Source organism: Typopeltis vanoorti, chromosome 13 (assembly GCF_054136105.1).
Source record: "Typopeltis vanoorti isolate ZY-2024b chromosome 13, IOZ_Tvanoo_1.0, whole genome shotgun sequence".
Classification (NCBI taxonomy): domain Eukaryota; kingdom Metazoa; phylum Arthropoda; class Arachnida; order Uropygi; family Thelyphonidae; genus Typopeltis; species Typopeltis vanoorti.
This window is the reverse complement of record NC_143561.1, coordinates 3,676,170-3,702,548: the sequence shown is the minus strand read 5'-3', so window position 1 is coordinate 3,702,548 and position 26,379 is coordinate 3,676,170. Positions and strand designations below refer to the sequence as shown.

General features: G+C 35.9%; 1 protein-coding gene across 1 annotated transcript in view; it reads left to right on the top strand.

The window, feature by feature from the left end:
* Positions 1-26,379, top strand: part of cactin (cactin, spliceosome C complex subunit) — a 207,379-nt gene that overhangs the window by 117,795 nt on the left and 63,205 nt on the right. Inside the window, exons 11-14 of the mRNA XM_090402413.1 lie at positions 770-920; positions 1,290-1,439; positions 13,336-13,445; positions 23,346-23,527. Coding sequence (XP_090258539.1) covers positions 770-920; positions 1,290-1,439; positions 13,336-13,445; positions 23,346-23,527 — 593 coding nt within the window. The remainder of the gene's footprint in view (positions 1-769; positions 921-1,289; positions 1,440-13,335; positions 13,446-23,345; positions 23,528-26,379) is intronic.

Here is a 26,379-nt window from a genome sequence, read left to right as displayed (position 1 = left end):
GAGCCTTGAGGCACTTTAGCATTGATGATGAAACTCAAAGCTATCTACCATGACTCACAGAAACCAGAGGGAAAGCTGGCTATGCAGTTACAGAGAGTATCAGTGAGACTGAAGAAAATGGCTTTAACAAGTCTTCAGGCCACATAGTTTGAAATCTTTGGAAATGTCAAGGGCAACAGCACAAGTTTCTCCAGACATTTCCAAGTCACCTGTCCAGTGGTGGGTGATGTAAGCTATGAGGTTAGCTGTGGATCTTGAATGGCAGAATCCATACTGGTAGTTGCTGATTAATTGGTGGGCCTCTAGGTGGTGGAGGAGCTAGCTATTGATGATATTCTCCAGATTATTTTGGAGAGTACAGATGTGATGGTTGATAGTTTTTTAATGTAAACTTCTATTTCCCCCTTTTTTTTTTTTTGCAACAGGATGGATATCAGATTGCTTCCATGTATTGAAATAAGTACCAGATACATATAATTGATTATAGAGCTGAGGCAAGACGTATGTTAGCTGTGAAGCAATGTTTGAGAACAATTGGAGAGATGACATCAGGACCAGAAGACTTTTTAGTATCCAAATTATCCAGATATCCAAGTTATCCATGGTAAAGGAAATTTGCTGTACAAACATTCCACTGTTGATTTATTTGTTCTAGTGATAGTTGACTGTGCCATCTTTATATTGACTGTTTTCTAAATGTGAGCTGTCCAGAAACATTAATTTGGTATAAACTTACAAATTTTAGAAAGGTGTTTTGATTGTTTTATAGGGATTGACAATTCAAGACCTTGAAGATTTACAAGAAGATATCAAAGTATACATGGAGCTTGAAAATGGGAAAAATCTTGATTACTGGCGAGACCTTCAAACCATTGTTGAAGATGAACTTCATAAATTAAGACGAGCAGACTTTACAGGGGGTAATTTCTTTTTGGTGTAAAATATGAATTGAGAATTTTAATTTGTTGATTATAATGCTTGAAATTGCTATAGAAATTTAAAAAGTAGCTTCTGGTTAACAAGAACATAAAATTAATTTGAGATCATAATTTCTGTCATTATAGTAATGATAGACTTCTATCAAAATAAGTAATGATAGACATATATCATTACTTATTTTCATCATTTTTGATTTTTTTAGCACTGTTTTCACTTTAGTAATATAGTATTTAGTTATCAGTATAACTACTGAGTTTAAAGAGCGAGAGGAGAGAGGGAAAGAAATGCAGTATTCAAGAAATTACTTTTATTTTTCACTGTTTTCTAAACTTCAACTTTTTAATTTACAGATCGTATTGGAGATCATAGAGAAGGGATAAACTCTGCTGTGACATCAGATGTAGTGTCTATATTTAAAGGAAAGACTCCCAGTCAGCTTCAAGCTTTATATACTCAGATTGATTCTAAAATTAACAGTGGTCAAGAAGGAGTTGATATTGGTTAGTCATTGTTTCTTCAAGTTAGGTATTTCATTTCAATGCTGAAATTAAGTATTTCATTTCTTTGACAGTGTTTAGAATTAAATTAGAATGATTCTCTTGGTATTTTTTTAAGAATTACACTAGAGGCCAAAATGCTGGAACCTTTTGGAAGAAGTGTATTTTTGAGGTTTGATGGGTCATAACACCACTTTTTTTGGTGTAATACCATAAATTATATATCAATGGAAAGATAATTTAATCAAGAATGTAATGCAACAAAGTTTGTTCAATTATCTGTATTCTATGAAAAGTTATAGCCAAATAACCAGAAAAAAGAACAACTTGCCTAGGTTGATATGAAGTAGCTTTCCTTCATTTGAATGTAGCCAAAGAGCATGAGTGTTTAGAGAGCTAATCAGGTGTCATCTTGTTTTGGCAATGAGCCAATAAGGTCAAAGTAGGATTCAGCTATTGATGTCATGTATTGGAGCGAGAGGAGGATATTTGTCAGTGTGTTATGTGATTGCTATCGAGTTGGTTTTGTTGTGTTCTTTCATTTAGTGAGCTTGTAAAACATATATAATAAAATTAAAGAAATGGCACAAAGAGTTGACTGGTCACCCAGAAAACGATGTAAAATAGTACTATTAAGTGAACAAGTCTACAGTTATGAAGAAATTAGAAGAAAAATTGGTGGAAACTTAACCAAAGGCGGCATTTCAAAATTTTTGAAGAGGTATAAGGAGACTCAGTCACTACAAAACCAGACTGGTAAAGGCAGGAAAAAGTGCACAACAGCAAGTGATGATAGAAGAATTGAGAGACTGTGCCTATGTGACAGAATAAAATCATCTGGGTGTATACAAGATGAAATGGCACAATACAATGTGAAGTTGAGTGCAAGGACTGTTCAGCGCAGACTGCAGGAATTTGGTCTAAATGCTAGAATTCCACGAAAAAAACCATTTTTCTCTCTCAAACAAAAGGTTAAAAATGATTAAACTGGGCTAAAATCCATGTTAACTGGACAGCAGAACAATGGGACAGTGTTATTTGGAGTGATGAGACCAAAATCTCCCTGTTTGGTAGTGATGGCATAAAATATGTAAGGAGAAGAATCGGAGAAGATTTGCATTACACCTACCGTGAAAAACCCACTTAGTGTTATGATCTGGGGTTGTATGACATCAGGAGGTGTGGGCAGAATTTGCATGATTAATGGGAATATAAATGCCCAAAAATACATAAATGAAATACTTGAGCCCAAACTGAAGCCTTCTGCACGTGATCTTTTCCAAGATAATGAAGCATTTATATTTCAACAGGATTCAGCTCCATGTCATGTTACTGCTGTGTGCAAAACGTGGTTTCAAGATAATCATATTCCCCTGCTGGAATGGCCTGGTAATAGCCCAGACCTTAACCCAATCGAAAATCTATGGAGCCGACTAAAGAAACTTGTTAGTCAGAAGCAACCCACCAATAAAACCCAATTAATAGAAGCAATCTTGGTTTCACATTATAACAGCTGCAGAACTAAAAAACTTGGTTCACTCCATGGGAAGGCGTTGTAAGGCTGTAATTAACATTAAAGGTTACCCAACTAAGTATTAACTCACATTGTGAGAATTTTTGTATATCTCATTTTTTCTGTGTTTCACTTTTCTTCTTTATAATTATTGTTCTAATAAAAAAAATCCTTCATAAAAGTTATTGCATTACATTCTTGATTAAATTATTTTTCCATTGATATATAATTTTATGGTATTACTCCAAAAAAAAAGTGGTGTTATGACCCATCAAACCTCAGAAATGCACTTTTTCCAAAAGGTCTCTAGATAGTTAAATTATCTAGAGAAAACAGTTTTACTTACTGTAAGTAACACTGTCACAAAAACTCCCAGCCACAGCTTCACAGGTACTATGCTGTTCTTAAAAAATCACCATAACAAACTATTCCTGTGATCTCCTCCTCTCTGTGACTTTGCTATAGTGCTAGTCCAATGTATTTTCTGCACATTATTATTAGCCAGTATAGTGAAAGCACTTACATTTTTCTTAAAGAATGGGTGAAATACTAAATTGTGTGAAAGTACAAACTATAGAAAAAACAACCCATAATAAAAAATGAAATAAATAAAACAAACTTGTATAGTGTATTTTTGGTATCCTGATATTTAGTGTGCCAGCATGCTAAAAATAGAATCAAAGCCTTTGTAACATAATAATGATAGTGATGGGTATTTCTCACTTAAACTATAAGCAGTAACTATCACTACCAAAGAGTTTAAAAGAAGCTAAGTTTGTTCATAATTGTTCTTGTTGTGTGCCACACATTATTCCAGAAACTACCTCGGATATTATTTTATAGCTAGGTTCTGTACTCCTTTAAGATATTTTTTAATACGTGTGTTCACTTAACATGATACTGCTTACCTTTTCATCTGCATTACTGTATTTTTTTTTCTTTTTCTTTTAGAGCACAGTACAAAATCAGTCAAATCTGCTTGACTGATTTTCAGAAGCATTGATGTAGTTTATTTTATTTCTATTTATTTATTATTTATTTATATATATATTTTTTACTATACGTAAATATTTCATTCATAAAAATTATTATTATGTGGCTTCCACCCATGAAAGTATTTTTTAAACCAATAATACATTCATACTGTGTGTGGTTAAGGATTTTTTTTTTTTTTTTTGCTAGATCCTGAAACCTTATTCTAGAGACCAGATATAGAACTTTTTTCCAAGCCACTTCAGGCCTTTAATAAGCGGGATGGTGGTTTTTCACACCAGACAGTGAAATCCATCTCCCACCTTAAGGCATTCACAAAGATAAATGCCCATGGTGGAAGATGAACCCACAGTGTTGGTTAGAGTAAAGCACTGAACCAAAGATGTCATTCCATAAAACAGTTGAGTCTCATTTGTAGGGACCAGAGGAATAGTTTGTTATTCTGAATTTTCTTTAGAATAGCATTATGCCTCTAGGGCTTCAGTTCAGACTTTTTGTATCATCATATAATATCATAATTATAATATCATCATCATTAAATTCCTAATATGTACTCTCAGGGGGGGTGTACAGGATAATTATGATAGTACTACATGGAAAAGTTATACCATTGCTAACTTTCGATCAATAAGTTTCCTCCATATGAATCTATTATCCGTCAGGACTCCAATATTATCAGATCTTATATTTCTGTCTTTTAAGGCACTTTTCACTGTATCAATTCATCTACATCTTGGTTTTTCTCTGGGTCTTTTTCCTGCCAACCTACCAAGTGTTCTTTGGTAGGTTGGCAGGAAAAAGACTGTTTAGCTAATCTTTCCTCTCTTATTCTATTTAAGTGACCATACCACCTGAGATTAGCTCTACTAACATATTCGTGAATACTAACAATGGCAAGTTCTTTCCTAATATCCTCATTTTGATATTGCCATTGATGCCATCTGTTTACTCCACTAATCTTTCTCACGACTCTCATACGAGAGGTCTCTAGTATTTGATCAAGGGTTTTATTTCTAACTCGGCTCTTGGATCCATAAGTTAAAATTGGTTTGATCAGTGTCTTGTATACAGCTAATTTAGTGTTTTGACTAATTTCTTTCTTACTCCATATAAATTTATTCATCTGACTTTCTACCATGCCAGCTTTACTAATTCTGTTGTCTATTTCCATATTTAATTTACCATCTTCACTAAATATTGTGCCTAAATAGTGGAAATTTTTTACTTGTTCTATAGGTTTACCATTCAGGATACAGTTGGTGTTTTCGATGTTTCTATTTTCATTGTCTTTATTTCTGATTTTCATATCAAACCTATTACAACAGTTATTCAGTTTAGTCAGGGAATCTTGTGGACTTGTACTGGATTTATTCACAAGTATAACATCATTTGCATAAAGTAAAGCGTGAGCTTAGATTAACATCACCTACACTTCGATATCAGGTATAATATCACTTTCCTTCATAATGTGTTCCATTTAGATAATGAATAACAGTGGAGATTATGTGCACCCTTGTTGCACAACTGATTTTACTTCAGACCATCTTCCTGTATCTCCTTCAATTCTAACTGCTGACTTATAGCTTAAATAAAAATTATGTATTGCTTGATGTAATGTCCCATTTATACCATATAACTGTAGTGTTTGAAGAGCTTGCCTCTTATCACCATGTCATATGCCTTTTCTACATCAACAAAACTTAAATACAAATCCTTGTTATTCTTGTAGATTAGTTTATACACTGGTTATATGTACCTTTTAATTTTTCAGGAAATGATAATGTATACTAGATTATTAATTAAAAAACTTTAATCAATACCTCCCTATATTTTGACAGTGTTATATTGCCATCATCAGGGTTCACAAAAAACAATGATATGTGCATGCAGACATTAACACTGAGCAAATGAGGCTGAATAAGGGCAACAGAAGTTGTGCCTTGAGTCCTAAACGGTGTCCCCTAGTGGGCTAAATTGGGTTGTCTTGTCCTTTGGTTTGATGATCTTGAAATGTATGCTTCCCAAATTGGGGGTAGTTTTATGCACCCATATTTGTTGAGATTTTGAAAGTTCTTCAGAGCTGAGGCAGATTCGATGAATAGTCTTTCATCCTTGTATTTGCTACAGTGTGATAGAGTGGCCTTCTTCCAGCATATTCTACAGCGGGTGTCTAAAGCATGGTCAGCAAGTCCTGAGCGGCTGTATTGGTGGAACTTGATGTTGTCCTTGTGTTTGGATATTCTGATATTGGCTGTTCTACCCATTTGGTCATAGTAGGACAGTGCAAGGGACCTGGTATACTACTGGTAGGTCTAGGGAATGTGGCTAGTTTTTGGTGGAGTGGATAAGAGATGCCAATTTCTTATGTGGTCTATAACTGATTGTAAGGTCATATTTCTTTAGGATTTTTGTTAATTTTTTGGATGTGCTCCGTATATATGGAATGGTGATAGATTTTGAGCGATCTCTGCAGGGGGTTGCAGTTACATGGTTTTAATATTTTTTTGAATTTTTGAGGGTTGTAGCCATTGGCTAAGAAAGTGTTAAGGATATGGTCAGGTTCAGTAGTTAGGGTACTGTTATCCAAACTGATTAATTTTTCCCCTTGAAAAGAAGAACATGTAAGAAAGTTCTAAAGGGAATAAAAGTTGAGCAGCTCTCAGATGTGAACTGTAGACAAAAATACACAAAGAGTATTGAAGAAAAAATGAAAGAGTTTGAGAACAGGAACCAAACCTTGGAGATTCAGTGGCAAGCCTTGAAGAAAACCTTGATTGATTCAGCCAGAGAGGCATGTGGTGAGGTTGTCTGCAAGGATAGAAAAATCAGAACTCAATGGTGGACACAGGAAGTTATTAAGGCAGTGAAGGAAAAAGAAGAAAGCATATCAAAAGTTCCTGGAAAATAAATCAGCTTGTGCTCTTAGAGAATACAGAGGCAAATTTAAGAAAGCTAAACAAAAGTCATGAGAAGACTTTGGTAAGAACATAGAAAATAACTATCAAGAAGGTGGCAAGATATTCTGGAGATTGTTGAAGCTCAGAAATGGAGGAAAGTGCTGTAAAAGGAATTAGAGATGATAAAAGTGAATGAAAACTGGAAAAATGATATCCTTGAAGTATGGAGTAATTACTTCAAAAAATTGCTAAATGACACAAGCATTGCTAGCACAGTGGTAAAAAACACTCAACAGTCATACAATCAGGAATACATATCCATACTTGAAGCAGAAAAAGCCATCTTGAAGCAGAAAAGGACACTAGCGTTGATGTATAATTTTTTTTTTTTTTTTTCACCAGAGGTCAGGCCAACAATTATTGTAGCAGTTGGTCAGTATCTTTAACAAACCAGTTTGATTGTAGTGTAGCTTGTTTTCTGTGTATAGTTGTATGCTCGAGAAGATGACCTTGACATAAAGTTCTAAACGGCGAATGTAGATTTTAGTTATATTAAATTAAAGTTTTTATTCAAACACGGTAGTTGTCTCCATAATTTTCAAAAATGCATTCGGATCACCGTGTAAGCTTAAAAGAAAGCAAACGATATGTTTTCTTCTTTTCCTTCACCGCTTCTTTAACTTCCTGTTTCCACCATGGAGTTCTGATTTTTCTATCCTTGCTGACAACCTCACCATATGCCTCTCTGGCTGAATCAATCAGGGTTTTCTTCAAGGCTTGCCACTGAATCTCCAAGGTTTGGTTGCTGTTCTCAAACTCTTTCATTTTTTTCTTCAATAATCTTTGTGTATTTTTGTCTACAGTTCACATCTGAGAGCTGCTCAACTGTTATTCGCTTTAAAACTTTCTTGCATGTTATTCTTTTCAATATGAAATTCAATTTTATCCTGCTCAAGACTAAATAGTGATCACTTCCAATTTCAAATCCTCTGTACAATCTGCTGTCCTGCACTAGGGAGAAAACATCACTATCAACAATAATATAAGCAATGAGACTTTTCTTATTCCTTGCCTCTTCTCTCCATGTGAATTTGTGCACATTTTTATGTTGGAACATGGTGTTAGTAATAATCAGTCCACCTGAGTAGAAATCCAATAGGTATTTGCCATTGTTATTAGCTTTGCTCTTTTCTCCGAATTTTCCCAAAACGTTTTTTTATATGTCTGACAATCACTTCCTACTCTGCTATTTAGATCCCCAACAAGGATCAACTTTTCCTTTTTCATTGTGTCAGTAGCTTTTTCTAGAGCCTCAAAAAATTCATCCACTTCTACCTTAGTAGAACCTTCTGTGGGACCATAGGCACAAATAAGTGTCATTGTCCAGTTCTCCATTCTGATATTTGCCCAAATCACTCTACTTGACACTGCCTGCCATTCAAGAAGATGAGCCTCATATTTTGTGTTGAATACTATGGCTACTCCTTCTTTTCCTTGATTGTCATTGCCTGAATATAACATTTTGTATTTATTGCTCAGAAAGATCTCACCAGTTTTGGTCTTTTTTGTTTCAGTCACCCCTATTATGTAGATCTGGTACTCATCTAATTCCTCAGCTAACTCCATTTCTTTGCCATTCAGGCTTCTTATGTTGATAGTACCGATTTTTAGCTGTGGTGATGGTGAGTTGGGGTGTGTTTTCAGATTTGTTCCAGTAGCTGACCTTTTGCTGTTCACCCTGGTTCCCCTGGCGAAAACAATGGGGGGGGCCTTGTTTAACCGGGCCACACCCCAGCCAGCATGAAATTTTGTCATGTTGTACCATCATTTTGTATATTGGTTTAAGCCAATAAGAATACATTTTGGTTGGCTAAATCCCAAATTACCAGCCCATCCTCATTCGTTCAGTATCCAGGTAGATACCCAACAGGGTGCACCACGAGAAGGTTAGGATTGGACATTAGGTCAATAGGCCTGGTCGGTTCTCCGCATTCCTTTAAAAGCTATGTGGAGGTCTTCTCTCAGTTATACAGCTTTGATCCTTAAGCATCCCTCCAAATTCAGTAAGTACATAAATATTTTAAATGCTTCATATTTCATTTTGACAAAATAACATCAATGACGTGCACATCGCAAGTGCCGACAATACATTATGAAAGCAATACTAATAATGTAGTAATATAAATAATTTGTAAAAAATTCAGAATTTAAAATTATGACTTTTTTACAGTAGAAAGTCAACTGAATCAATTTATATGGAATAATAAAGAAATTAGTCAAAACACTAAATTAGCTGTATACAAGACAGTGTCGAAACCATTTTAACTTATCGATCTGAGAGCTGGGTCAGAAGTAAAACTCTTGACCAGAGACTAGAGACCGCAGATATAAGAGTCCTGAGAAAGATTAGGGGCATGAACAGATGGCATCAATGGCATTATCATATGAAAAACGAGGATTTTAGGAAAGAACTTGACATTGTCAGCATCCAGGAATGTGTTAGCAGAGCTAACCTCAGGTAGTATGGTCACTTAAACAGAATGGAAGAGGAAAGATTAGCAAAACAAGTGTTCTCTGGCATTGGCAGGAAAAAGACCCACATATAGGTGGATTGATATGGTAAAAAGTACCATGGAAGATAGAAATATAAGATGTGACTAATGTTGGAGTCTTGACAGGTAACAGACTGATTTGGAAGAAAATTGTAGATAGGAAGTTAGTAATGATGTAAATTTTTCATGTATTGCTATTGTATCCTGTATACACCCCTTGAGAGTATATGGCAGGCATTTGATGATGATGAGTGTAAGGTTATGAACTTTGAGATCAAAAAATTACAGGTTGTGTATTATTACATTGATGAAACTGGACTGCAGGATTAATGAGGTTAATGATTTTGAGAGTAATAATCAGTGAACATCTGAAGCTAAGTCATATTTCAGAAAAAGCTGCCAGAACATTTCAAAGCATTATACACTGATAAGGTGATTATTTCTCAGTAAGACTTTGATACAGTTAAATTTTGACTACTGTTCACAGATTTGGTTGCTTGGGTTTCTCAGGGATGTGGAAGGATCTGGAGGCAAGTGACTGGTCTGTGGAGTGCCTTTGAAGGTAGATTGAAGGTTTATGGGTTAAAAAAGTTTTGTTGATAAGCAGAAAAGAGGAGATATTGCAGAAACGTGCTATTAAAGGAGTTTTATAGAGCAGATACTGAAAAATATTCTAATACATGAGAGGACAGCAGAAAACAAGGGGCCACTAATGAGAAACAGATTTTGTGTCGGAGACATGAATTGTTGTTGGCAGGGTGAGTGAGTGGAATGGGTAGCTAGAGGCGATTATGATTGCTTCAGTGAATGAGTTAAGGAGAGATGATAAGTATGGTGTGATAGCATGTGTATTCTGTAATGAATCTTCAGGAGGTTCCTTTATAAAATAAATACTATCATAATACTCTATATACTTTCTTGAGCTGTTATAAACATCACTTCATTTTCTTGAGTTATCAGGTTTTACTTTTTTATCTCTCATCCCTTGACCAGCAGTACTAATGTACTGTAGGGTTCTATACTATAGCATAGAATATATATCCATGATGAACTCATTCTTATCCTATATATAGAGAGATTGAATTTGCAAGTAAATGTGATGAGTGACTTGGACTGTTAATCTCTACAGTGATATTGGCAGGACAGTTACCTAAGAGAGTAATTCATTGGTCATGACCACCAGGAAGAGAGGATGATCTCTTACGTGGAGAGCAGGCAGACAAACACATTGTCTCTCCTCCTCACCAGTGACTCATCTAAGTATGCTGTAAATGTTGTCTGCCCTCTAGACAACTCATACCACGATGTAGTGCATATCTCCCCCCCCCATGCAGTAACACATACACAACCACTCACATCCACACTTTGTATGGCATTATCAGAAAGCCAAATGGGATGATCTTTGCAACTTTTATACCTCATTTTCTTGGTTAGATTACTGTTTCCAGCCACCAGAGACCTATGTGCAGAATGAATCACCAAAATAATTCTCATCAGCACAGAAGCGTTTATTTCCTGCTCCATCCTTCACCAAAGTCCGGAATAACTGCAAAAAAATCATCACCATGTCGAAAATTGATTTTGAGAGAACTAAAAGCAGGAAACTTGCATCCTGCCTTCTGGGCTCTAGCCAAAGCAATTAGCCGTAACTTCTGCCCAATGCTACTGTCTGACCACAGATACGAGACCTTCAATTGGCTCGGTGCCAAGAAGAGTCAATTCAAGTTGAAGGGGAGAAAGAAATAAGGTGATGTATGAATTTCACGAACGCAAGAAATCACGTGTTTTATACGTAAAATTTTCCAACTGTTACACAAGCAAAATAGTTATCACTTTATAAACTACAACGTTCATAAAAGAGAAGTTAATTTTCTGATGTGTAAAAATAAACAACTCGTCCCACAATACGGATTGATCACCCTATTATCGGAATGGATTCTTCTTCTTCTGACATGCGCAGAAGTGTCAAAGGATCTCGCATCTGTGGGCATACAGTACTCTCACCACTATTACACCCTGATGGTACTGTTGCATCATCACCCCAGAAAAAGCCAACCTCCTGGCTTCCTACTTCTCTTCCAATTCTTGCATAGCTTATCATGGTTTGTCCCCTCAACCATTCCAGACACTCAACACTGCATTTGACTTTTCACCAGAAAGAGATCAGGAAAATTTTACTCAAACTGGATACCAAAAAATCTCCTGGCCCTGATGGCATTGTTCTAAATTGTTCTAAAGGTCTGTGCCCTAGAGGTAACTCCCACTTTATGCTGCTGATTTACACTTTCTTATTCCACTGGTATCTATCCTGTAGTCTGGAAACTAGTCCATATACAACCTATTCCTAAGAAAGGTGACAAATCTTTTACCTTCAAACTACCATCCAGTTTCTTTCACCTCAGTCTGTTTCAAAAATAATGGAAAGAACCATCAACAGCCAACTTTTATGCTACCTTGAAGACTCATCTAATAAATGACTGACAGTATAGATTCTGTCACTGTTACTCAACATGATCTACTAACTTACATCTATCTCTAGACAAACACCATGGAAAGGTTTGGCGAATCTCAAGTGGTTGCTCTTGATATCTCCAAGACTTTTGACTGAGTTTGGCACAGAGGTCTATTGAAGAAAACTCCCAAGAAAGCAACTCATGGTGGGGGTCCCACAATGCTCTGTTCTTTCACCCACTGTCTTTCTTTGATACATAAACGATCTACTTCAGCTGTGCCAATCTAGTACACAGTTTGTTGATGACAGCACAACAATTTCACTCCTGCTTTTCATTTGACAAACCTTGCAAATCACTGCAACCTCCAGAACTGTAACCTCTACTACCTTAAATTATGATCTTCAAAACATTCATCAATGAGGTTTGGATAATATTATCAACTTCAATGCTAGCAAAACAAGGGGCTCTGCATTATTTCCCACAAAAAATAATTCTGTTTCTCCAATCTTACCCTTGATAATATTAAAATCTCTATTCAAGATGCGATTCACCTTCTCGGAACAGCTCTTACCTCAAATCTCTTTTGGCACAAACATATTGTCTCCTCTCTATCCAAAATATTAGGCTTTCTATTTTGTTCAAGGCATTACTTTAACTCCAAACAGCTTCTAACCCTATACAAATCACAAATCTGCCCGACCATTGAATACTGCTCTCATATCTGGTGTGATGCCCCTATGAGATCCCTGAAAATACTGGATTCTATACAGGAAAGAATAGTTAGATTGATTGACAAATCCTCCCTCACTAATACATTCCCCTCACTTTTGCACAGGCATTCAGTCTCTGCAGTCTGCATCTTCTATAAATATCTCTATGGCTGTTGTTCATCAGAATTGGCATCGATTATTATTATTACATGTCGCCTCCAAGGACTCATCATGAAAGGGCACACTATTCCACTACCCAACGTCACCATCAGTATTTTTTGTGTCTGTAAATTGCATGTGTTCTCATGGCTGATTTGTCTGCATCTTGCAAATCTGTCCAAACACATGCAGCAGCAGCTAACCAAATGAAGAAGAGGAGAACAAATTTCTCCTCTTCTTCTTTTATCCCTTCCTCTACTGCCCTCAGTCTTCCACCACGTGTTTCCCAAGAAAACAACTCATGGCTTTTAAGTTAAATGTGAATAAGTTCTTTATTGTCATCTACAGTACTAGCATACTATAGGTTGTCCAACTTCTTGTGGATGGATTCTCCATGAAAAATAAAATTAAAAAAAAAAGTGCTCATGGGATACCTGTTCAAGTTGAGAAGGGAATTACATGGCAATTGTTAAGTAGTGCAGATGCTGTAAAAGTAAAGTCAAGTAATGTTTCTGTACTTTCTGAACCTGTTGTGTTTAGGATTAATATTTAGAAAAAAAATGCTATATTACAGATATTTTTTCAATAAGGAAAAAAAATGATCAGATTAAACCTTTTACAGGATATTGGGAATCACTATTATCAAGATTAAAGGCATATATGTCTCGTGCAAGATTAAGAGAACGGCATCAAGAAAATCTTCGCCGTAAACTATTCCAATTGAAACAAGAGGTTGGTATTTAATTTTTCATAATGAGTTGATTTTTAAGTGATAAAATATTTTAATGTTACATTAAAAGTTTTCAAACTTGCTTTCACCATTGTGACAGTCCCACTTTTTCCATATAACAAAGCACTGCACAGAGCTCACAAGTTTCCTGTTTTTGATCAGTATATGTTTTATATGCACAGCATCACTATTAGTATAAAGCAGTCCATCCATTTCTGACTTTAAACCACGTGAGCATTCACAGTTTAAAAATAGAAAGAAAGAATGAGTGACCAAGTTTCCAGAGAATTTCTGGAAAAAGCATCAAGAAATTGCTATATAACTATTTGATATGAGATTCACTAGATAGGTCAGTTAGATAACTGTAATAGGCATTTATGTTTATAAAGAATGCACCATGGAGAAATGACCATAAAAAAACGAATGACGTGTCATATACCAGAGTCTGCTCTGCATTATCTAAGCCTGAAGATCTCCTACAGGTGGATGGAATAAAATATTAAAGAATAGAAGCAGGTTTGGTGTGTTTGGGCAATGTGTGAGACTTAGGCTCTATTCTTTTTGGCTGAAACTACAAATACATTATAAATGCATTTTATACTATATTACAGCATAATCATATATCTTGCTGGCTTTGCCATTGCCTGGTTACACAACAGTCCTACTATTTACATCAGAGAACCAGTCTAAATAGGAAAAAAGCAGCTACTGAAAAAATCTCAACAGAAGATACTTATGTTTCAATACATGAAACATAAGTGGGAAAAAAAAGTAGAGCAATCACAGGTTGCTCTCTCAATCACTCTGGTTGACATATATGATATATCTGTCATCCAGAGATAGCTGGCCGAAACTATCATTGACTTTAAATGGCATCTATTGAAGAGATTACAGAAGACAACTGCCAACATTTTGTGATCCACTTTCTTAAATTTTTATAGTGATCACATACACAAAGAGGTCGGGGGACCTATAAGCACATCAGTGCCATGTGTGGGTTGTAGATGAGGACTGAGATAGAAGTTTATTGATGGTTGTATTTTTAAGAGTTGCAGGTTGCAATTGTTTGAGAATACTTCATAAGGAAGGCTGTTCCAGAGGACATGGATGGAATAAAAGAGAAAGAATAGAAACAAGTTTGATGTGTTTGCAGTTGAGCAGAAAACAGATGCTGGGCAGCTGCTGCTCTTATATTAACAGATGAACCAGGAAGTGGAGAAATGATGGTTGCTAATTCACTGGAGCAGTGACCATGGAAGAACCTCCAGAATAGACACAGTGCTGAAACACTGTACCTGTGAGATAGAGGTTGAAGTCTATTAGCCTAATTGCTTGCCTCTGGCATTAAGCATCAAGGATTTTGAGGGAAGCTTTAGGTGCAGCACTCCAAACATATGAGCAGTATTCTGAGCATGGGTAGATTTTTTATAGCTAAGAGTTGGTTTTATGTAAAATAGGCTCTTGAATGAAAGAGAATGCCAAGATTCTTGGATGCTGAGGATGCTATTGATGTGATGTGCTTATGGCAGGAAAGACTGGGGGTTAACATTAGTCCAATCAAAGAGATCTGATTTTGTCTGGTGATTTGTGTATTACTGAAGTAAAGGATAGATGATCTGGGATCTGTTTTGCATGAGAAAAGGCAAGACTGTTTTGGTGATAATGAATATGACATAGTTGTCCTTGCCTCATTGAAGGAAAGTATGAAGATCAATGTTTAAGACATTAGTTGTAGATAATCTTGTAGCTTGGGATGTCAGAGTACTGCATGATTTGTCAAATGAGTAGGATGAATGGAGGATACCGTTGTCCACAAAGCTATGGATAGGATTAGTGGTTATTGTGGGTAGGTCGTTTATGTACAGGAGAAAGAGAATAGATGATAGGACAGAGCCTTGAGACACTCCAGCATTGGTGGTGAAGCTTGAAGAGAGGGAGCCATATACCATGACTCGCAGAGAACATCCAGAGAAAAAGCTGGCTACCCAATTGCAGAGAGATGGCAGGAAGACTAAAGGGTTGCAATTTGTTAAGTAAGCCTCAATGCAACACATGGTTGATAGGTTGGGAAATGTCAAGGGCATAAATTTCACTGAACCTTTCCATGGTACATATTCAGTGGTGGTTGATGTAAGTTACGAAGTATGCTGTGGATCTTGAGTGGTGGAATCAGTATTGGTGGGCCCCTAAGTAGTGAAGGAGTTGACTATTGAAGACTTTCTCCATTATTTTGGAAAGAACAGATGATGGCAATTGGTTGGTAGTTTGAAGGTGGACTTCAATCGCACTTTTTTTGGAATAGGATGTGGGGGGGGGCTGGAAAGTTCTGATAAAAACCTAGAACAAAAATGATTATAAAGCAACTGATATGACCACAAGAAAGATCATATCTTAAACCCTTTAACCCCCATGAAACATGGTGGGGGGTGAAGGATTTTACGATTTTTTAAGGATTTAAAACTCCCCATCTTTCATGGGTGGATTAAAGGGTTTTTAAGATATGTTCTTTCTTGTGATATATTAGTTGCTTTAATATCATTTTTATTTTTGTTCTACATGTTTATCAGAACCCCCGTCATATACAAGATTGCTTCCATGCGTTGGGATAAGTACCAGATATGTATAATAAATATAGGGACAGTGGAGGAGGGGATGTTAGCTCTGGAGCACATTGCTTGAGAATAATTGGGGAGATGCCATCAGGACTAGAAGACTTTCTAGTATCCAAGTTACTTAGTAGTTTTCTGATGTTTGTTGTCTAAAAATTATAGGAGACATATAGTGCTTGGATTCCAATGTGGTTGGAGGTGATTTCCCTTGGTCATCTATGTAGGAGTTCAAGGAAAAGATTGATGCCAGTAGGTCAGCTTTATCTTTGGATGAGTTAACAGTGGTGCCATCAGGATGAGAGAGGTTAAAGTGCAGGAGAGTAGAAGTTGCATCCAGTGATCTTAGCAAGGAAACAGAAGATTTGGATCTGCTGATGACTGATTTGCATATGTTGTGTACTTTGGTATAGGCAGAGGATGAATCTGGAGATGTGAGCCACATGCAGCAAGCTGATTTTTTTTCCCCTTCGACTGTCTTGATACATTTTCGTTTGACTCCGGAGCTTGGAAAGTGGATGAGGATTATGGGTTGAATGGGGATGAAGGCCTTCATACCAGTGAGATTAAGAATTCAAAAGAATACGGAGTCGACATATCAACAAGTTTGATAAATTAAAAAAGAACTCGACATCCAAACCAAAACTACAAACAAACACCGTAGTTAACCTTTCTTGAAGCCTGAAGCACTCAACGCTCTGTCATGTGGTCACAACTTCACCATTGCTCCTAGGAAATTACCAGCCAAGGAATTAATGATCCAGATTGAATGCGGGATTCGTCACCTTCCAAACCACATCGCCAATGATATTAGATTGGATGTAGCCTGTGTTCTAACTTACCTGTGTAAGCCTTAAGCTTACACAGGTAAGCTTAAGGCTTTACTTTTAGATCGAGCTACTTACCACCCCATTGAATACAATCCCATACAATTGAATACAGTCTCCTTAAGAAGGTCACTTCTTGGCCTGAGGAGATTACTAACAGACTAAAACCATATAACTCTAGACCCCCCCCCCCCCCCCGTATATATGGGTTCCCAAAAATACATAAAGAAAATGTGCCATTACGTTCCATAGTGGATGGCATTGATTCCCCCACTTACAAACTTGCCAAATATTTAGCGAAAGCACTCTCACACTATACTGGCAACACACTATCACACATAAAAAACTCAGCCCACTTCAAAGTCAGTATAGAAAACCTTGCACTCCAACATAATGACATAATGGTCAGTTTTGACGTCTCCTCCTTATTCACAAATATCTCCCTCAAAGAAACTTAAAGCTAATCCAAGCTAAATTTCCTCCCGATATCTCAGCCCTATTTCAGTTCACAATGAACTCAGGCTATTTTGTTTAGCAGGAAAAATTCTACAAACAGATAGAGGGGACAGCCATGGGTTCACCACTTTTCCCACCCTTGGCCATCTTCCTTATGGACACTTTTGAAGAGAAAGCCTTAAACTGTGCCCCACAAAAACCTACCATATGGCTTCGCTATGTAGATGATGTGTTCGCTATTTGGCCACATGGCCTGGATACACTCCTCTCCTTAACACACTTAAACAACGAACACCCTAGAATCAAGTTCACCCTGGAAAAAGAGAAAAACAATAGCCTCCCCTTCCTAGACACACTAGTCACCCGCCAACCTGATGGAACCTTGGTTTTCTTAGTTTATAGAAAACCCACCCATACAGGCAGACACATTCACCAACAATTCCCCCTCCCCTACCCTCCTCACAATAATATGGAATTATTAAGACACTATTCAACAGGGCAAAACTAATCTGTTCAAATGACCAAGCCCTAAGCACTGAACTAAATCACATCCTTAACACTTTCTCAGCCAATGGCTACCCCCCCAAAAAATCCAAAAAATACTAAAACCAGTTATCCACAACCCACCTCCCCCTTCACAAAAAAGATTACTCTAAAATCCATCACCATTCCCTACATCTGAGGCACCTCGGAAAAAATCAACAAAATCCTAAAAAAAACCTGACTTGACCTCTTGTTACAGACCATATAGAAAATTGGCATCCCTTATCTGCTCCCCTAAAGACCAACTACTTCCCCTAAACCTACATGGTGTATACCAGGTCCCTTGCAGCTGTAAATTATCCTACTTTGGGCAAACAAGCAGGACAGCAAATATCAGAATCTCAGAACACAAGGACTACATCTGATTTCACCAGTACAGCCACTCTGGGCTTGCAGACCATGCTCTGGATACTCGCCACAGAATAAGGTGGAAGAAAGCCACAGTAATACACCACAGCAAGTTCAGATATGAAAGACTATTCATGGAATCAGCCTCAGCCGTTAGGAACATGCCAAACCTCAACAAATTTGGTTGTATGAGACTGCCCCAAATTTGGGAAACATATATCAGAAGAACTTCAGCCCAAAGGCCAAGAACACCTAATATAGCCCACCAGGGGATACCATCAGGACTTTAGGAAAACGGTAGCTTCCACGGTTCATTTCTTATTTGCTGTTATGTAGTACTTGCATGCACTTGTCTTTATCTTAAGTTCCCATGAAGATGGCAACGTGACATTGTCAAAATATTGGAAAGTATATATTAAAGTTGATTTAATTTATATTTCTAGTGTACGCTGTCAATTCCTTAAGTATTTAATTATAATTGATACTGCAATGGATTCTCGTGTCACTTTGACTAATTTTTACATGGAGGATTTAGAGACCAAAGCACTTAGTACAGCAACTTTCAAAACTTTCAAGTCTGGTTGTACTGTGTAGGAGGTGTGTTTGCCATTTGGCCCCATGGATAAGTTAGTTTAGATTCTAACTCACCTAACCAACCAACACCTAAAATACACTTCACATAAGAAAACGAATTGGATAACTATCTGCCCTTTTTTGATATACCAATTGCATCTTTCAGATGGTTCAATATCTTTTTCTATTTAAAGAAGGCCAGCATACTCTGGAAGACACTTGTATAAGCAACTACACTATCATCCAGTCCAAGTATAGGATCCTCAAAAATGCTAACTTATATATCCAGGGCTGTTTCTTTTGGTGAATCAACTCTTGCCAGAAAACTTATCTACCTTTGCCAAACTTTTTTTTAATGGCTCCATCTTCCACAAAATAGACAAAATACTTCATGCTCCTCTATCCAAACACATAAGACCAAATCATCACTAGTGTTATCCCATATATCTGGGGTATGTCTGAAAATATAGCTAAATTGCAAGAAACATATAACCTTCACACCCTACTCAAACCACACTTCAAAGTAGCAAACCTGATTTTCCCAGCAAAGGACAAACAGCGTGGGGTGCATGTGTCTTGTGACTATAATATGGTTAGTGAACAAGACAAAATCTATTAACATTTGTTTCATTGAATACAAAAAAATGTACTTGACATCGTAAGTGGAGATTTCTCTGGTTTAGAAATTCATGAGGCATATTCCGGTAATTGGACCACATTTTTTTTTAATATATTAAGCTAAAAGCACAATAAAGAAATAAAACCCGACAAGTTTCGTAAGTCGTTTGACTTACATCTTCAGGGGTAAAAGGTAACTGAAAGTTAAAACAACAAAAAAGAAATTAATAGTTCATACTATACAGTTGTAACTGTCTGACTGTTTATAAAATTAAAAACTCAGAATGCAGATTCAAAGCAGTGCTAAGTTTAAACAATGCTGGATGATGCCACTTTCTGTTGTTCACGATCATAATGTCCGAGGTGTGACTGAGGTATATTTTTTATCAAAGCTGACCAAACTTGTTGTAGAATTAAGCCTTGGTTTTTATTGCATTGTGTTGGAATTCTAAGCATGTTTGCAGCTTCTTTAAATTTCCTTATGTAACAGTTTTTTTCTATATAAGACATGTTTGTTTTCTGCCAGAGTACATTGTGGCCGGTGGAAGTGGTATGGAAAGCTAGACCTGATTTGTGTTCTCTTCTGTTTTGTACATCCTTTTGGTGTTCGTTCATGCGTATTTCCCCAGATCTTCCTGTCTGTTCTGTCTAGCAGATGCTGCAAGAACAATAAATTTTATAAACACCTGATTTTTTTAAAGGATGATATGGAGATTTCGGGGTATATAGAAATCTTGAAATTTTTTCCAGCAGCGGAAAGGCTACTTTGATGTTATGTTTGTTTAGTAATTTAGCAATCTTGTCTGTAACATTCTTGATATATGGAAGTGTGATGGCAATTTTGAAATCTTGTTTTCTGTGGGATGCTTGTAGGAGGTGTGTGGAGGATTCTTTTGATAGTCTTGGGTTCATAACCATTTTTTTTTGAGGATCTGTGTTAAATATTTCAATTCTTCATTTCTCTGTTTTTCTGTGCTGGAAATATTATAAGCTCTATCCCTCAGGGTTTTTATTAGACCTATTTTTTACAAAGAGTGGTGGTGTAAGGCCGCATTAAGAAATCTTCCTGTGTTAGTGGATTTTATATCTATTAAGAAAGAAAGTTTATTATCCTTTTCATTGACTTCTAATAGGATGTCAAGAAAAGGAAGTTTTTGAAGTTCTTCTTGGTCAAACTTTGTATGAAACTTTCATAGTTTCTGCATTCGGCTTTGAAATAATGCTGGATTTAATATCCACTTGATTTATATATTTTTCATGATTTTCTCAAACTGCTGTTTGAGATAAGAAGATAATTCAACTTAGATTGCATCTATCAGTCATAATTCTAAATAAAAAAAAAAAAGAAAGCTTTGGACAAGATACTCGATGATATGCTAAAAATATATATATATATAAATTTATTAAAAACCACTCTACAGCCTATATGAAAAAACAGTAATTAGTATAAAAATAGATGAGAACGGGAGTACTTAGACAAGGATTCCTCTATCTCCAGTGTTATTTGGAATATATATAAATGAAATAATTAAAGAATGGAGGTTAAGCAATGAAGAAGGAATCCAAATAGAAAATAATTTTCTCTTTGCAGATAACCAATATATTTGGAACAACTGAGGAAAAATTGTAAAAAAAGCTGTATATAAATTGAATATAAATTGAGTTTATACACTGTTGGTTGGAGGGTGAGAACATTAACCACTCAGGCTCACTAGGCCAGAATTTATTTGTCAGATATTTAGCTGTATATTTGTTTATCATTTAGGTAGATCTTAAGAATGGATGGCAGTAACAGCTATGTTGTTGTCAAAACAAAATTCTGTTGATTCCAGTTTCTAACTTTTTGGCTGCCTTTATCAGAGGATATTGTTTCCTCTCGGTACAAGAACATAATTCAGATGGCATATGTACAGGTACAAAAGTGGATCAGAGTATAAGTTAGTGTCTTAATCAGGCAGTGAATTTTGTAAATGCAAAATTCACTACCCTGATTTTTTGTGTGATCAGCATTTCAGCTGCTGCTACTTATTTTTATTTTTAAATAACAGCTCCTTTATAATATCATACATTTATATGTATTATTCAGCTTTCCAATTAATGATTGTTTAATAGCACTTGTGACAGAAACACTGATGCATACAGACACAAAGTGTCCAATAGCACTTTGTTAAACCAAATATAATTAATCTGATCATCATCAGTGACTTGTTATACAACAAGGTTAAATAACAACAATGTATTTTAAAAGATATGAGTCATGATGTATTAGCCAGGACTTGAACAAAACAATTCAAATTTAAATGACTATGACCACAAAAGATTCTGTGGTCATTGTCATTCATTGCTGTGCTACACCAGACTTTTCAGTTTTAATGCAAACCATTATATTTGTCCAAGGTAAGAGAGATGACAATTCACAAAGAACTAGGTAAACACCTAAGGGATAGGGGATAGAGGAAACTATTTATCCTTTCTGGAAGGTAACGAAGATAGTTTGTTGAGAGGAAAATTGGTGGGCACTAGATTATGTTTCTTGAGGATCTTTGAAATTGGTTCAGAGATTCCAGCATAAGGAATTGGAACTTTCATTACAGGTTCAGGTTCTTAAGAATGAATAGACTTGTAAGAATTGAAAAATATGTTGAATCTTCCATGGGAAGAAGCCATTCTGATGCATGTTCTAGTTTTACAAACAACATGTGCTCCATTCAGCAAAGTTTTGATGATGCACTTGCTCTCCAGCCCCTTATGATCTCAAACTAGAAGTTGACAACATCCAGTGTACCATTCATCAGAATGGCTTCTTCCTCAAAAGATTCAATGCATATTTGACTCTTAGAAGTCTATTCCCAAAAATCCTGAACCTGTTGTACATAGAGTTCTAGTTTCCTTATGGAATTTCTGAACCAGTTTCAAAGATCTTGAACAAATAATTTAAACCATAATGATTATCTTTCTTTACCTAAAATTTGGGAGGGTCTTATCCTTATTAGTTACAAACAGTACTTTTTTTTTTTATTTATTTATTGCATCTTGCCATATACTGTACTAGTATTATGTACAAACATATGACTCATATCTTTTGAAATCCATTGTTATTGTTCCATCTTGTTGAATTGTCTGTTCACTGATGATGATGCTATATTCAGATCAAAATATTTGATTTAATGCAGTTTTATTAAACATCTTGTGTTCTATTAAGTGTTTCAGCATTTGTTTGGTAATTAATGCTTATTGTGCATAGTCATGGAATTATGTAATATTAATTCTTATTCTTGGTGTACAGATGCCTGTGTAACCCTGTGGAAGGTGGTGTTTGCTTCTATAGTGCTAGGCCACCTGAAACCTGAAGAAAAACTGCTATAGATTCAGTTCTAGTTGTCAAATAGAGAACTTTTTCTTTGGCGATTTTTTGAGTTATTTGATTTTTTTTCCCATGGGCAAGTAGGATTTTCCTCCTGGAAGCCCAAATTTTTAACCATGCATTTAAAAAAAAAAACACCTGTAAAATTCTCATTTTTATAGACAGAAATATGAATTAGTGTTTAGGACCACAAGTGGTCCTAAACACTAATTCTTGTGAATTAGTGTTTAGATGGTGGTAATTGTCTGACATATGGTGGTAATTGTGTTAAGATGGTGGTAATTGTCTGACATACTCTCACCCAAAAACCTTGGATCATTGATAGCTGTCACATGTAAAAAGTTAGTTAGGGCTAAAGGAGCTTTGCCTTTGGGAATAAAAGGTATTAGTAGATTTATTTATTTTTATTCTTATTGTCCACATTTATAAGAAAATTTTCAAATCTGTTTGATCACTATGCCAAATTACTTGCATTAATGTAAGTAATTGCACTAGTAGCTTAGCAGAAAATGTGTATATAATATTATTAAGATCAGAGATTTTACAGTCTTTATTTCTTTTCACCAGCAAGGCGTTGAAAGTACTCCTCTGTTTCCATGTGTATCCATGTCACCACAGAATAAAATTGTTCAGTACAGTGAGGATGCACCTGTTAGTGGGCTGAGCCATGTTGTAATTAAAAGGGAACCTGAAGAAGCAGTTCCATCAACATCCAAAGCAGCAGACAATCCAACTGTAACTTTAGAAGAGTAAGAGTTAATTTTATTTTCTTTGTTTTGTCCTGTAAGATATATTACAGTACAGATATGAAGGGGGTGGGGTATATTTACATGTTTATTGCAATATAGACCTTAAACAATTTTTAGCGTTGTATACTTAAACTGTTGCTTTTATATTATATTTTTAAGATGACAATGTACTAATCTTAGAATTCTGCATTTAAGATTGCATAATTGTTAGTAAAGAAAGAAATTTCAAAGAAAAGGATGGTTTACTTGCTCTCTAAATATTAGTGTTATTTACTAGAATGTACCTTCAAGAAATGTACAGGATGCTTTGAATGCTCAGTATTCTATTACTAATTTTCTGTGAACTCTTTTGTCTAATTTGATCAACCATTATGTTTCTCTCTCTTTCTGAGGTCCATAAACCCTCTCTTCTGAGGTCCCTCAGAAAATGCATCAGGAGCTTATTAGAATCCTTTCTTGTTTTTGTTTCAAGTACAGTAGAACGTCGATTATCCAAAGTAATTGGGACTAATTGGTTTGGTTAATCATAGTAATCAAACAGATGAGAATACCAGTTTATATGAAATAGTATAATTAGGCATACAATTAAATTATTGTATGCAAGGTTATTACTGTATTTTGAAATATGAAGTATTTTAAAAAATAATTAATTTAAGAAATGGTTTGTAAATAATAACTAAACGTTTTGGACAAACAATGGAAATTATATTTGTTTTGAACTTATCTAATTGTTTTACATGGTTTCAACTATTATAACTCTTTTTTTTTACATAAACAAAATAAACACAAGTAATTGCATGCAAATGAGAGTATAATGTATCTTGAGAAGATTTATTTTTAAAATATGTAATCTTGAATTTTTCTTTGAACCAAGCGAGATTGCCTGTTTTTTTAGTGGTGAGATCTTTCATCTTTTTAACAGCATATCTCCATAAAACTGTGTTCAGACTGTTGCTCGCACACCATGCTATTATAGTCTAGTGCAGTTAAGGCTTCTACATGAGTGGGCTTGCTCTCTGCTTCCTCTTCTATGTCATCAGAATCACTTCGGTTAAAGTCTGCACGTTCTTCATCCTGTATCATATTTCAGTTAAAATATGATAACCAGGATAATTGGCATCGTTGTTTTACCCTACTGTTACATTTGGCAGTAAAATCCTGACAAAGTTTTCATCAGTTAAAATCTTTTCAACAAAATCAAATCTTTTCACACTTGAAATAAACTAATCCAAGAAAATGTTGGAATTCATCTGAGCATTTTTGTATGCTTTATATATATATACTAGGGGAGGCTCTGCCCCCCCCTGTTGCCTATGGCACCCAATCCCCCGAGTTCTGGACTGGTAGGCTGGTTCTGATGACTTGAATTTTGAAAACTCGAAAGGGGGGTGCTTCCCTCTGGTGCCTACAGTGTCCCCCCCCCAGAGTTCCAGACTGGTAGGCCAGTTCTCCTTGAATTCTGATGACTCGAATTTTGAAGCCTCGAAAGGGGGGTTCTGCCCCCACCCCCTGAGTTCTGGACTGGTAGGCCGGTTCTTGAATTGACTCAAATTTTGAAGACTCTAAAGGGGTGGTTCTGCCCCCTCCCTTAAGTGATTAAATTCGGCCTACATGATTAATGAGACTGCTAAATTAATTGAAGATTGATTCTACTATTTTCCATAGGCTAATCTAAATATAGGGTGGCGCAGTATAAATATAAGTTTCCCTATATTTTGATTAGTAATCAACCAGCAATTAATTGATTTCTATTAAGAACAACTTTACATCAAGATGGCAGATTTAAAACCAGGATGTACGATCCAACAGTAGCTAAGGTAACACGTCGCGTGACATTTCTACTCAGTATCACGAACACGCGTTACATGCAAATGCATAATATGATTATTCGCGTACTGTAGTTCTGTTGAATTGAGGGAATTAATTAGATTTTTCCTAGTATCGTTCAGTATGGCCCTTGATTTCTGTTTAGGTTGCTGCCTGTACGTAGCACTACTGCTCCTTCTTTAAATAATCGATGTCTGTAATCTTCGTCTACGTAGGGCATAGAGCTGTTATTCCAGTCTATAGTGTGATTCGGAGTTGAAAAGTGATGTGCTAACCCAGAGGTGATCATTCTGTTGTGATTTACACAAGAAAATTCTCAACAAAGTGTTGAGAATTTTTTATGTAGGATTCTGTTTGTCTATTTTTCCCTTTTCACTTTGTTGACAAACTCAAAAAAGTGAAGATAACACAAACAGACATAATGGCCAGTCTAGACGTAGTATCCTTGTTCACGAATGTACCAGTAGAAGAAGTCATGAACATCATCAAAGATCTCTTTCCTGCTGATATTACAAAGATGTTCAAGCATTGCCTACAATCAAATTTCTTCAAAGTTAACAACAAGGCATACAAACAATTAGAAGGCCTAGCCATGGGCAGCCCTCTGTCACCACCATGTGCAGACCTTTTCATGGAGAAATTTGAAAATGAAATCTTCACTAGCATTATTCCTAAACCTTCAATATGGTGGAGATATGTAGATGATATCTTCATCATATGGCAAGACAACATGGAAAACTTACATGTTTGTCAATAGAATCAACGCACTCCACAAAAAATCAAATTTACTCTAGAAGTAGAAAACAATGAACAGCTGCACTTCTTGGATACTAGTTAAAAGACAAGGTAACAATATGAAACTGTCAATTTACAAAAAACCTATGGACACTGGACGATATCTACATTACTCTTCAAACCATCATAGGTCACATAAACAGAGCATCATCCACATGTTGAGAAATTGAGCTAGAAACGTTATCTCCGACGATGAAGAAGTTCAAACAGAACTGTCTCACATCGCTATA